Source organism: Cloeon dipterum, chromosome 1 (assembly GCF_949628265.1).
Source record: "Cloeon dipterum chromosome 1, ieCloDipt1.1, whole genome shotgun sequence".
Taxonomy (NCBI): Eukaryota; Metazoa; Arthropoda; class Insecta; order Ephemeroptera; family Baetidae; genus Cloeon; species Cloeon dipterum.
This window is the reverse complement of record NC_088786.1, coordinates 21362977-21376896: the sequence shown is the minus strand read 5'-3', so window position 1 is coordinate 21376896 and position 13920 is coordinate 21362977. Positions and strand designations below refer to the sequence as shown.

Sequence of the window (13920 nt, the reverse complement as noted above, 5' to 3'; positions counted from 1 at the left end):
AACTAAAAATTAATCGCTCATGATTAAAGTACAAGCTAATGTTGGAAAGTATATAATTAGGCACTAGGTTTGAAGAAAAATCATGAAATTTCTTATTAAAACATGCAGGTCTCGGAAGAAAGCCTATTTGAAAAGTGGGAACTTGGGCTTTGCTTCGTGAATTTTTGATAAAAATTGTAAGCCACCATTTTTGCATCTAATAACAGCATTCAAATACAGCAACAGCTTCGATGTGCTCCATGCATTGTAGTGGGGAAACAGTTTTTTCTCTCTCCTGTAAAATTGAGATTTGGAGCTATGCGCAAATTTTACGGGTACACCAAGAATACATGCGCGCTTTTTACGGTTACACCAAGAACACGTGCGCGCTTTTTACGGGTACACCAAGAACACATGCGCGATTTTTACGCCACCAGGACGATTACATTGATCTTCTTCTTCTTTAATTTGATTTTATTGATTACCGTAGTTTAAATATAATTGTTGTTAGCTAAGTTTAGTTCAATCTTTCCCATTTTGAACGATTTTTATAAAAAAATACTTAACTGTACACTAAAATTAAAGTTTCAAAAGGTGCTTCCTTGAAGATAATCAACAAAGATAATTATCATATCCTGCTATTGGTTACTGTCAATAAGTGTTAGGAAATAGAATTATTTAATTTAATGAAAAGTAAATATCGCAGTTTAAAAATTAACAAGCCAACACACTCAACTATTGTGTACACAAGTGTGAAATTTTGAACTTGATTGATATATTTTCAAGTTATGGATTAAACAGAGAATAATCAGTAATTAAATTTATGAGGATTCGAAATAAGTGTACCCCAATGTAGTTAAGGAAAGAGGAAGGAGCATTATTTATTAAAGAAAGGTTTATATCATTTATATAAAGGACAGATACTTCAAAGAAAATTTGCACGATTATTTCTCGGTCATTGTAAAAACCACAAATAATGCATTTTGGACTCTTTGTAAAAATTAAAATTATACACACTTGCCTCCAAGATGGGCTTCAAACATTTACAATGAGACAAAAACATTTTTATGACAACCTAAATCTCATCACCTCTGCATAACATAAACAGTCAACATCATGAAATAACCACTTCTGCACTTAATGATAACTAAGTGTGCACATAATTGTATTATTTTAACTGATTCAAAAGATATTGAATTGATTTACTTTTTACATGAGTTTTAGTCTATTGGTCAGACCAGGCACAGAATACTTAGGTTGGATGATGGTTGATCAAAGTCTTAAAAATTGCAAAGGCCTCCTTGTTGTTGTACCTATAAAATATGAAATCTGCTCACACGGATATGGATAGGGGATTTTCAGGGTTTTGAAAATTTCTCTGCTAATTCTATCACAGCTCGTGAAGCTCCGTTCGAATCGTAACACGGCTTTCATTGAAACAACTGGCTATGTTGGGCACGTGGGTCTTGGATGATGGTCTGTTAGTTGTTGCTCTGTTGTGTTACGCTTAGCCTATATTCTATGTCTACAAACAACATTCACGTCAAAGACAACAATAATTCGTAAGCAGAGGTGATCAAAACAGAAACTTAAGTTGCTCTAATAACCTTAAAATCAAATTTTCAAAGAGATATCTCTGGTGGGGAATGAAACAGGGGAAGTTGTCCCTGCTCAACTCGTTGTGAACCTTTTAAAGGTAGAAGTATCAAAACGCATCCTTGTTCTAGCGAGACTTTCGCTTTTTGAACCCTGAAATTGAGAAAATTTAGTTATATTACAGCATTTAAACAAAAATATACACCTCACCTTTCTTGCCCTTCTTCCCTGTGGGTTTCTTTGAGCTTTTCCTCTTTTTTGTCGGCATCACCTCTCCCTCTAGAACGCGGAAATCTGACTCGAAGTTGGTGAGCTCGTTGGCCAAAGAGCCAATCGTCGGCAGCTTCCTTTTCTTCCGCTTATCTTTTGTCTCTGGCAGGCGAGTGAAGTAGGTTTCCTCGTACTCTTGACGCTCACGGTCCTCTTTAGAAGGCCCCGACGGCCCTGCACCTGAGTCGACCCTGGAGCCAAGCTCGGTGGGCGCGTCTAGGAATTCTTCCCTCAGTTCACGCACCATGGCGCTGCTCAGGGCTCGTCTCTTCGCTCGCTCCAGCAGCTTCTCTTGGCGACTCGCAGCAGATTCATCCCAGTCGTAACGGACCGGAGCCAGCTTTGGAGGGACGTACACAGACTTCTTTTCCGTCGCAGCATCTTCATCTTCGTTGACGTCCGCGTCCTCATCCAGCTGGAATGACGAGGAATTAGATAACCAGAAATTTAATGACAGGTGTTGTGCCTACCTTGCTGACCATGTTATCAGGGTTGGCCCGGAATGAACTGGCATCGGAGCTTTCGCCAGTGACTGCTGTTTTGACTAATTTGTCGATCTGGTACTTGAGCCGTTTGTCGATCGGCCTAAGTCTTTCCAAAACAGTTCTCAACTCAACCAATCGATCTGAAATCACACAAATAAAAAAAGGATAAAAATCACAACATAAACTTAAAAAAATAGTTGTACTCACCAATGCAGGGTTCATTGTATATAGATGCCCCTGAAACCTTTCTTAAAACCACGTGGGAAAGGTTGATCAAGTAGCTGAGCAGAGTGTGGTATTTCACTTCAAGGAAGCTCAATCCCTGCATAAACATTATTAATTGAATATAATATATTGCATTCTTAAGCGATGTTGCGACCGCGTGTCTCACCTCTTCTGTGGCTAACTCTCCCCTTTTAACCTGGGATAACATACTGTCTACCAGACTGGACACCTTGTCAGCGCTTTCGTTCATTTCAAATAACAATTTAAGGGCTTGAGGCAAGTCCTGTTGGCACACGGCCTCAGCGTCTTCTCCGGCCTGAAAGAAGAGTTGATTGGTTTCGCATCTCATTTGTTAAGCTATTCTGAATAGCCACTGGTTAAAAACGAGCAAATTTGGCAAGAAGAATACCTGGACCATATTCAGCGTGATGTTCTTCTTCGCTCGAGGTCACAAACTCATTCTCCGACACTTACGCACGTGTGTTGTGATTGCACCTTTTAAACAGCAGCTGCTGCCATTTTCATTTTTTCTCTCCGCAAGAAGTGCAAGTCTTTCTCGTCTCTAAAAAGCGATGCAAGCAGTCGATGCCCCTCCCCTTCTTCCCCTATTTATGCTTTTGTTGTAAAACAAAAGAGGCGTACGATGGGGGAGGCACTGGCACCGTGGGAATCCAATGTGTATGGGAATGATGACTTTCTTGAAGAATTTTTTATTTTGGAGGTGGAAATGAGTATAAAATTTAAGAAAACAATATATTGATTGGAATTTCAGCAGTCTTATGATATTGAAAAGGAAAGAATCGATGGAATATTACTATTTTATTAAAATTTGTAAACTCTGCAATGAAATCATCAGTGGCCCATTAGCTCAGTTGGTTAGAGCGTCGTGCTAATAACGCGAAGGTCGTGGGTTCGATCCCCCCATGGGCCAGTTTTTTATCATATGTGGGCTTGTTTAGGCTTATTGGAACTATAGTGGTTAGCGTGGTTAGTTAGCTTCTCATTATATAAAAATATTAAACTTTTATTACAATACAGGGTCCTTATATAAAAATTCATCACTAACAGAAAAATTTTTGGTTTAATATTTTATTGAGCATGAAGTGCAACAGAACAATATTCTAGCAGATGAACTTTCCCATTCAAAAATATGCAACTCAATCGACATAACCAAGATATGGTCACAGATATACACGTTTGTATAAAAAATATCATTTACAAAAATGCACTGCATAATAATTATGCATTACATATATCCACGAAATTATAGGTAATTAAACTATATGGAAACGTAACAAGGTATCACCTTCCCACTTTGTTCTTCGTTCGACATTGAATTTAAAAGTCTATGCAATATTTAAGTACTTCTTCAGATCTAAATGAAACCAATTTCAACAAAATGCAACAAGTACTATGAAATGCACCAAACAATCGTGTATAGTTTTCATCTATTCCCATGTGCAATCACGCGCTGCTTGGGTAATGAAACACATTTTAATCACCTATTTTCAGATAGTAAGCTTTTCTTGCGAGTATGAAACAGTCTTAAAATTCATACTTTACAAACGAACTTTGCCTACATTTATGTGCTCAAAGACCTCGTCAGTTATCCTCTCATACTTTCCACTGCTTGCCAAGTAATATACGGGATCTTTCTTTGGCTCAAATCCTTCCTTCTGCAGATCGGTCTTCTTTAGTTTAAACGTGCCTGCGCAAATAAATTAAAATTATCCACTTTCAAATGACGTTCATGTTTTCCTACCAGTAAGGTCGAGCTCAGACAAAATTCGGACAAATATTGGTCTTGCATAGGTGGGCAGAGCTGCCTTCAATCCATCCGCAAATGCCTCTAAGTCTACTGGATTGTCCTTGCCCTGGTGGATAGCAACCATTCCAGCTCTGCCTTCTGCACCTGGTACCTAAAATATAAATTGCGATTAGTTGGCACGTTTCTTTTGAAATTATTAGTGGGGTTTGGATTTTCAGAGGTTTTTTCAACAAAAAGATGACTTTTTTGACGGTGTTGTTAGTCGGTTTGGGAGGCAATTTAAGAATGTTTTGTACCCATCTTTTAGGTCGATTTTCTGACCGAAAAATTGTATTTTAAGCGATTCCCCATTATTTAATTTTTTAACCTTCTTAAAAAATAGGTTTTATGTCAAATTTAGGCGGGTTTCGCATTGAATTTTGATAGGCTTGAATAAAGTTAAGAACATTTAGGGAATCTGAAAGTCCATAAACTATTTTGTTCCAACTCTGTGCAACCTGACAGCTGACTCCATTGCTCAACGAGACCTTAAAAAAACGCTAGAATTGTCTCTCAAAATCCAAGTAAATCGGATGAGTAGATAAAAAAGAAGATCAAATTAAAATCCAAACCCTAATTATTAAATACATCCTACCTCAACTCCATAAACAATGGCGTCGCGGTAACTGATCAGATTGCTAATAACAGCTTCAACCTCTGATGTCGATACATTCTCGCCTTTCCATCTAAATAAGAGAAAAATGTATTTAACAAAGAGTTACAAAATTTGGATGATGTATAATCATACCTGAAGGTGTCTCCAGTCCTGTCTTTAAAGTAAAGGTAGCCCAACTCATCCATTTCCAAAATGTCACCTGTAAAAGAATTTTTCGTTGATACAGATTTTCAAAGAAAAAAATAAACCTACCTGAGAGAAATGCTGAGTCTCCAATTTTGAAAACATCTCTGACCACTTTCTTTTCTGACGCGCTCTTGTCGACATAGCCGAGGAAGGCTCGAATCGGGTCGTTTGGGATGATCTTGCCGATGAAAACACCAGGTTCCCCTTTTAAAAGAAAATCAGGTTGAGCAAAACTTGTGGGGGAGTCCAATAAAAATCAAACCTGGTTTGCACGGTATGCAAAGTCCGTTTGAATCTCGAATGACATCTCCAGTCTCAGGGTCGACTCTGATGATGGAAATGGGATACACCGAGGGAAAGATTCTGGACACAAATCCAATAACTCCGACGGTGTTGTCAGGATTGACTAATGAGTTTAAGTCAGTTACAAAAATATTTAAATCAATAATTGAGTCTTACTTATATTTGCATTGCCCTCCGTTGCTCCATAAAACTCTGATATCCTTGAAATATTAAACCTCTCAGTGAATGGAATCCAAATCTGTGGGCGCAAGCCGTTTCCATACATCATTCGGACGGGATGGGCAGTGTCTTGGGGGCCTGGTGGGACGGCTAGCAAGTACCGGCACATTTCGCCAATATATTGTGCAACCTGGAAACCAAATTAGCCTTTAAATGTTTGAGCGTGTGATAATGAAAGACGTTAAAAGCATTGACCCATATTAATTCCAACTTCCAAAAGGATTTTTTAATAGTATGCCACTACAGATTTCTGATAATATGTATTCAAAACGATTATTTAAAAAATCTTATTTGGAAGTGTAGATATTTTTATTTGCTTTCAAATGGTTAAAATTTAAAAACTGCAAGGAGATTAATGACAGTAAAAAATTTCAACTCCCAGCCACAAAAGTAAATAGAAAATATTAATCTCCAACTCAATTTTCTCCATTTGTTTTAAAGACATTGTTTTAGAATCATTCTCAGTCGGTTTTGGAATCATTTCAAGTATTCCCACGCAAATGAGTAAAATTGGAATTTGAAATTCTGGTGCGAGAAGAAAGTTTTCCCTGCTCTTGTTCTTTATAATTTTACTTACAGTGCACTCATACTTGGCACAGTCCTTGAAGAAAGCAGACGCAGAGAATTTCCCCCTAATGGCCACTGAACTGCCATAGACCAATGCTTGGCCGACAGCAGTCACTCCTCCAGCAGTGTGATACAAAGGCAAAGTCACATAGAGGCGATCGTTGGAACTCACCCCGGCAAGCCAGTGGATTCCACCAACCATAAAAATGAACCTAAATCGGTCCATTAGCATATCACAGGGTTAACCTTTAGTAAAGGCGCACCTTGAGTGAGTGATGATTGCTGCTTTGGGCATTCCTGTTGTGCCTGATGTGTAAATGTAGACTAGCGGATCCTGGAATCCAGCTTTCTTGTAGCCCTCGGGCAAAGTCAGAGGGGCCTCGGCATCGTGCTCGGCCATCAGGGAATCTAGCTCTATTTCTCCAAGTCTCGGGCCCTTGATGGGGTCCATCCTAATCAGGGTCGTGCCTCTTGGCAATCCCTCGTCTCCTAAATCGGCAAGGGCTACAAAATAAAGATAAATTCTGTGAACAATTAAATAAATATATAAAATTATCAAATACCATCAGCAAAGTCAGCAGAATAGATGAGAGCTTTAGCGTTTGATATGTTGATAGAGTGCTTGAGAACCTGCTTTCGCAAGTTGGTGTTAATGAGGGCGGCGATCACACCGATCCTGCACATGCCGAGCCAAAGGGCGATGTACTCGGGTCGATTGCTGGCAAGGATTGCAACAACGTCTCCGTGTTGGAAACCACGGGCAAGGAGCATTTTGGTCACTCTGATGCTGTAATCTTCTACCTGCCAAGACAAAGAGAATTTATTAATCACGCTGTATTATTTTCTAGACTAGAATTACCATTTTACAATATTTGAAATTAAAGAAATAGTACCTGTTTGAAAGTCCATTTCTGGTCTTCGAAGAGAAGACACACTTTGTTTGGCGTTTTCTTCACCTGCAGGCTGAAGATGTCTGCTACAGTTCTGTCGGCCTTGGCGTGGCTTCTTATTTCCAATTTTAGCCTTATGTACAGGTACAGCGCCCTAGAACATTGATTAAAATTGGCCGTTTTATCAATATGGAAATCCCAGGATGAAAATAGTGCACATTTTAAACCGATTCGTTTCAAGTAATATTACTCAAAAAAATATAATTTGCTTTAGTCTCAGAAAAAAATAATTACTATTGAGCGTGACTTGATATGCTTGGATTTCACGGGGCAACGCGGCAACAGAATAAAACAAGTAACAACAAGATTTTTTTCCACCTTTTAAAGCAACATTAATTTAATTTGTCAACCAGTTGTGGTTACGATGATTTTTTAGTCTTTACGATGAAACATAACAGATAAATAGTTTCTAATTGTGGTAAATTATTTTTACCTTTACCTTAAATATGCTCTAGAAATTTGGAAAGAGCTAGAACTTTGTTAGGCTGCCGTTTAAATTTATGAGAAAATCGGCTTCAAAGTTTGCATTGCATGCTAATCAATCGGCATGCACCATCTCCTTTTCAAAAATAATGATTTCTTTAGCTAGAAGGGAAATTTACGAAATTTAGCTCATAGTCCGCACACTGTTGGATAGATCACGACGAAGGGAATAAAAAACACGTAAAAAAATCATTGACATCACTGTTTAATTTTTCAAGATATTTGTCAAATTCTGGAATTTAACTGTTACAATCCTCTGTTAATATTCAATTAATATTAATCCACTTGAAAGTCTTTTCAAAGAAACATGCCGTTATCATGGCAGCAGTATGGTTGTACGTTTTTTTGTTGTTTGAAAAAATATAATTATATCCTTTTGTAAAACAAAATTATATTATATAGCTGAACGGCGCTGGTGTGACTGTTAGAATGACTCTGTGCTTTTTACAAGAAGTGCAGCGTAATCAGAGGCTCAGCTCTGCAGCTAGTTTTTGCACACCGAAGCAAATTAGCATTTTTGCGTCCTTGAAAGAGACAAAGCTATAGGCAGAAGACTCAGGAGAGTGCTCCTCCTTGCTATATCGCAGATCAAGCGCTGCCAGTATGTGGTTTGTCTAATAAAACAGGTTTTCTTTCGAGAAGAATAAAACTACGTGATTTTAATACACACACAGCTCAGTGGAGAGCCAACCGAAGGTGCACGCGCACTTTCACTTTGGTCGATAATGACTCAACATTCCGAACGCAGAAAGCGCGCAGGTTAGAAAACAGTCCGTCAAAATGATTGCAGAAGATATTATGCCAAAGTTTTATTTGGTAGCAAGGAACCAAATTCGGCACAAACTTAATTTTTATAAATCATATAAATGAAGATGGTGGTTAAAATAAAAAAGTGTCCACCGTGATAGGGAATTTTGACAGATTCATATCAGGCCCTGCAGTATTGATCCTTTTAAATGCTTTAAACTGTATAAATTGCGGATATTGCGGCAAGTACTCATTTTCAAAGAAAATATAAAGACCTTCATTGAGGAGATAACTTTGACAACATTGGTTTGTTGTCGCGTTTCTTTGAAAAACGTCACAATAAAATGTTATCTATTTTAGCTTTTTCTATTAAATTGTTTCAGATATTATTCAAAAATTATCAGAAACGGAAAATACCACAAAAAACAAGTTTTTCAATAATAGATAATACAACTCCTCTTTTCTCCGTTTCTCCGCCTTAACAAAAAGAGAGAACAAAAAAAACTCGGAAAAATTGCAAACTCACGTTGCGTCCCTGGGAGCCGTCCGGATGGCAACGTACGCCCAGCGAAGGCCACCAGCGGCCACAAACCAGGCCACGGCGGCCACGATGGCCAGCTGCAGCACAAAGAGCCATCCAAGCACGAGGGCCAGGGCGACGGCCAAGGCACCGATGATGCCAGCCAGGGCTGCCATGGCCGCCCAGTTCTGCAGCGACCGTCGGAACTGCACCTTGGAGGCCGCCGACCGTCCAGCTGCGCCGCTCGCGGAGGAGGGGTCGCCGCTACTTCCTTTACCACTCTTGGCGCGGCGCTGCTGCTCGCCCGACTCCAGATCCACCTCCTGCGCAACAGGGAAGTACAAATTAAGTTAGACGACTGGCCAAACGCGTTTGCTTCGCGGGTTGCGCGCACTCGCTTTGCCAGGAGACAGGAGACGCAGGGCTTACTCAATCGGAAATTGCGTTTGGAAGGAGGACGCGCAGTGTTGCCGGAGGTGCAATAAAGCTTTTCTTTAGTTAAGATTAGTCTTTTTTAATTAAAATTCAAGCAATGGTTCAGCTCTGCGCGGAATTACTCTTACAATAAGTTGTTTTTATTTTAAAATCTAAATGAAGTTAAATTTAACTTTAGTGTACGTATTTGTATTTTTGTTTTCACTGTCGTTTTATGTTTTTGGTAATAAATTAAGGATTTCCAGGATTTAATAGCCCATTTTTAAGACTGTATTAATTACGTCGGTTCCTGGGCCAATTTAGATGGTTTTTGTGACAGTTAACACGAATCAATTAACTGTCAAAATTTAGTATGTATCAGTCCATATGTCAAGATATTCGTAATTTATAAGGAGAACTACCAAATGGACCAACTTCAAAATATGCAGACAAAAATTTTGAGTTGTTTATATTTTCTTTACAGGCATTTTTGTGGAATTAAGAGTTACACTTCGCGCTGAACTGGCCATTATGTTAAATTTAATTTCATGACCTACATTGTGTATTTCTTTATTTTTTCAGTTTTAGAAATAATAAAATTGGTTTAATGTTTATCTAATACCACGCATGATCAGCGCATGATCACACTCATATCGCATTAATTTATTGTGTTGAAAATAAAAACTAAAACGATTCAAAAGAGGAGAAATCAATAGATTGATTTTTCAGTGAATATTTGATATCGTGGGGAAACTGTTGGAGAATTATTCCGGTCTTTTTCGAGTGTCGTACTTAAAAACCACTTTCTAATCCTCATTGATCGAGAACAGTTAAGTAATAATATAATGTGCATGGACATGGATAATGCTCACGCTATTCTTTTAAAGCAGTACGTCAGGCCTTTCTGCTTTTCAAAACTTTTATCAGGCATAAATTTGACGTGGTTTTAAACTGTTATCTATGGTTGATCGTATTTAACTGGGCATAGTTTTGGAAGGTTTTCAAATAGTTAAAATGTATGACTTCCGTGAATTTGTAAGAAAATTTCAACAAATAACTAAAAAATATAACTAACCTGATAGAAATATGGTTCATAAACGAAGCACGACATCTTTCTTAAGATCAAAGCGCAAGAGTAACTTCTTCTTTTAGTTTGATTTTTTTAAACAGGTTAATCATATTTGCAAGAATCAATGAGCAAACTGGAAAGTCCAAGTAAGCCACAAGGAAATCTGCCGGGAAGAGAAAAAAAAATGTTACGCCACAACTTCTTTTATCGATATATAAAAACCACAAATAAAATTATATCCTCCCACAAGGTGTTAACAATTAGAGCGCACTTTGCTGCGATTGGTTTTCAGAATGACAAAATTTTGTGTGGTTTCCAAGTGGATTTGAGCATTTCATTTGACGCAACGATATGAAAGTTAATTGCTGTCTGAAGTAGGTCTCATGAAATTAAGTTGGATTTTAGTTCACCGCTGCACATGTTGCGCAAATCCCTGAGAATCTTATTTTAATTTTAAAACGCTCCTCTGCGGTGACATAAAAATTTACAGTTACTTAATTTTTATTTAATTTTCGACCTATGACTGGTAATGAGTACAGAATTCCGTTCTTTAGAAAACACTCAAGGAATAAAAATACAGATTGGCGACAAGAACAAGTTTACTGGCAAAGGTGAAAGTCATTAAACGTACAAACAAATAATTAAACATGCGTTTTCTTTCCACGTATTTCCACTTTTGATTTCCGTTCTCGGTCTGCCGCACACTCACTGACAAGTTTTCGCGCTGCTAAGAACTGCGATTCTCGATTAAAAATTGGCTCGGTCACAGACACTTAATTTTTTGCCCTTGCAAACCGTAATGGGGCGAGCGGAATTTCGCGTGGAATGAGTGCCTCTCGGCGAACGAAAAACATCATTTGGTTCGTCTTGGGCCGGTCTCTTTCTTTTGGCATCGAGGATGCATGTGAGTCGCGCCTAACCTACATACTCAGCGACACCGATGATTGCGAGCGCTGCTCTCGCGATCGAGTCCTAAAACGGTGCACGCTGATCTCCAGCTGCTGAATGCACTTGTTGCTACTTATCATTTTCACATGTGCGTGCGTCGCTCGCTTCTAACGGGAAATTCAAGAGGGAATAAACGCGAAACGAAATGAACTGCTTTTATAAACGAGTGAGAATTAGGATCGATACTATTATCTCTGGCCGAGTTATTATTATTTCGAATTGATTTTCCCCCAAATATCTTACAATTAGAAACTCTGAACCGCAGCGTCTGGAGCAAAAATGTATTAGCAAAATCACCGCCACGATGGTGTGGCTTTTTTCAACTTGCCTCTGAAGCGGATACTGTAATGGAAAACCGAACGATGAGTTGCAAAACAAGAACATGATGGAGCTCGCATTCAAGCAATTTATCAGAAAGAAGCGATGATGTTAATCATCCAACCGAGAAGCCTTCATTGTCGAGAGTTACAATCCAAAATATTTCGAGCCAAAATCATTGCGAGTGATTGGCTTATTCTCTATTATTTTGAGAGGACGCAAGTGAAATTTTCGAGTCTTTTTCAATTTTAAATTCATAAGAATAAGTACAACTACATCCTTCCCTCTCGTAATTATTTTACAAACTGAAACAGATGTTTAACCAAAAATTAGACATGCTTTGCAGCTTCATTAAATTGGTAAAAGGAAGAGCACCCAACTTAAAAGGATTTATTGAAGGACAACAGCTTTTTTGCGTTATTCCGGCTATTTTTAAACTTTGAATGCCTTTCAATTCAAGGTTATGCGATAAAGAGATCATGAGTTTTGAAGGTTAACGACTTTCCCGTACGTTTCTACTTCAAATCTAATATAATACGCAAAACTAATCATAGAGTAGAATTTTGAAACATGATTCTTTTGTCTTACCTGAAGGTCTGAAGCGTCCTTTTTGTTATTATTGCTGGCTTCTTTACTCATTGCACCTGACAAACACAATACATGACAATGATCAGGTAAATAAAAAATAACAACAGAGTTAAAATTTGTAAGAAGCCTAAAATAACAAAACATCTCTCAATTAACGGGGATGATTGATACTGCAAAACTCCGGAAAATCCTTGTTGCCAATGCATAAACTAATCCTTACAAGGATTCAGTTAAAGACCAAAATCACCTTGGCAGCATTGTAGACTTTTGTGAAAAGTGACTCTTAAAATGGTGAAGACTGTCTCTCTACTTGATATTTTGTTTTATTTCGCAACAAAGAGTTTCCCTAAAACACCACTTGATAGATCTCGATGAAAGGAATCGAAATTTGCCAATGAGCGCTAAAAATGTTAACTTTAACTATCCCTCTTCTGATTATTGCCCATTTTAGAACAACAACTGCTAATTGCACCCAATAATTTTTATTAATATTCAATTTTCACTGTATCAATCCACTTGAAGTGTTTAAAACTCCATATTACTAGAACAAAAAATATTTTGTTTATGTGCGACGTGACAATGCGATTTCCCTTTCTAAATAAAAAAACAACGATCCGACCTTACATGAACCAAAGGGGAAATTCGTCATCTTGCGATTACGTTTGTTAAATAGAGAGAATTGTGGTCACCTTTCCTTTTGGAGAGGAGACTTTTAAGGACCGGTGAAGACGTGTACCATGTAAAAAATTAATTTTCACTTTTCAATTCAATCCCAAGAGCTCTTTAACAGACTGGCAGAAGTAGCAAAAGCAAATATTGATTAACTAGCCTTCATCAAGTTTTGAAATAGTACACACTCAATCCTACGATGAAAGGCCAAATTTAGCATGTTCGTGAAATGTTTACAAACAATAATGAAATGCTAGTGAGGAGACCCTGTAAGATACATATATGTGTGCAGAGACTTGCAAAGTAGTTTGCAAACAAGCAAACCTTTACACATATTCAAATTACAATCATTATGAAAATTCATTTTCAAAAAAATTATAAATAAAATGAGAACAGGATATCATATAATGCAATCAAATGGGCACCTCTACTCGCGCATCTAATTGATGTGATCCCGTTGATCTCACCAATTATAACATCTTGCAAAGGGAAGCGAACAAGTCATCCCGTGACACTACTTTTATTGGCATAATTTCACGCCACCCGCATGCCATTAGAGTTAATTGAAATGCAAATGCATGTGCACGCCACTCGGAGAGACAATGAATGAGCGCCATGTGACTTACCGAGAGGTGTGTGTGACTGCTGGGTCGGTGGCTTCTAATGCAAGGGCATTATCACTACCGCAATAATAAGCACAGCTCAGGACAGGCGAATGTGTGTCGCGCCTCGCTCGACTAAATTCAGACTGCGCGACTCTTGATTCGTATTGCTATGAGAGCCGAAACTCTCTCTCACTGGCACGCCGCGCGCAGGTAGCATTATAATAATACAGCGTCTGGTTGGAGAGAGAAAGAGCTTGAGGAGAGGCGCCGCGTGTAATACTTTTCATGTTTTGTTTAACTATTCTCAACCTCAAATCAGATGTTTGAAATAAAATATTAAAATACAAAGGTTTTGA

General features: G+C 38.2%; 2 protein-coding genes and 1 non-coding gene across 3 annotated transcripts; 1 reads left to right on the top strand and 2 right to left on the bottom strand.

Annotated features, from left to right (window-relative positions):
- Positions 1–835: 835 nt before the first annotated feature.
- On the bottom strand, positions 836–3124 carry LOC135934411 (neuroguidin). Its single transcript, XM_065476127.1, has 6 exons — positions 2965–3124; positions 2722–2871; positions 2538–2652; positions 2316–2470; positions 1786–2260; positions 836–1728 (listed from the first exon to the last, which is right to left on the bottom strand). Exons 1-6 carry the CDS (start codon positions 2971–2973, stop codon positions 1703–1705), a joined length of 930 nt encoding a protein of 309 aa, XP_065332199.1. The 5' UTR covers positions 2974–3124; the 3' UTR covers positions 836–1702.
- Positions 3125–3412: 288 nt separating this feature from the next.
- Positions 3413–3486, top strand: TRNAI-AAU (transfer RNA isoleucine (anticodon AAU)). The gene has a single exon. It is a non-coding gene; the product is annotated as a tRNA-Ile (tRNA).
- Positions 3487–3628: 142 nt separating this feature from the next.
- Fatp1 (Fatty acid transport protein 1) lies at positions 3629–13738 on the bottom strand. Its single transcript, XM_065497232.1, has 14 exons — positions 13586–13738; positions 12291–12346; positions 8960–9276; positions 7147–7297; positions 6817–7054; positions 6517–6757; positions 6264–6465; positions 5624–5816; positions 5427–5570; positions 5231–5368; positions 5111–5177; positions 4958–5048; positions 4318–4474; positions 3629–4263 (listed from the first exon to the last, which is right to left on the bottom strand). The coding sequence occupies exons 2-14, from the start codon at positions 12339–12341 to the stop codon at positions 4115–4117; spliced, it is 2139 nt and encodes a 712-aa protein (XP_065353304.1). The 5' UTR covers positions 12342–12346; positions 13586–13738; the 3' UTR covers positions 3629–4114.
- Positions 13739–13920: the final 182 nt, after the last annotated feature.

Coding starts and splice junctions, on each gene's coding strand:
- Fatp1 (XM_065497232.1), bottom strand. CDS start 12,341: ATGAGTAAAGAAGCCAGCAATAATAACAAAAAGGACGCTTCAGACCTT. Junction 6,466..6,516: donor GCAATCATCACTCACTCAAG/GTGCGCCTTTAC, acceptor GGACCGATTTAG/GTTCATTTTTATGGTTGGTG. Junction 5,571..5,623: donor GGAGGGCAATGCAAATATAA/GTAAGACTCAAT, acceptor TAAACTCATTAG/TCAATCCTGACAACACCGTC.
- LOC135934411 (XM_065476127.1), bottom strand. Junction 2,471..2,537: donor ATACAATGAACCCTGCATTG/GTGAGTACAACT, acceptor GTGTGATTTCAG/ATCGATTGGTTGAGTTGAGA. Junction 2,261..2,315: donor CTGATAACATGGTCAGCAAG/GTAGGCACAACA, acceptor TCGTCATTCCAG/CTGGATGAGGACGCGGACGT.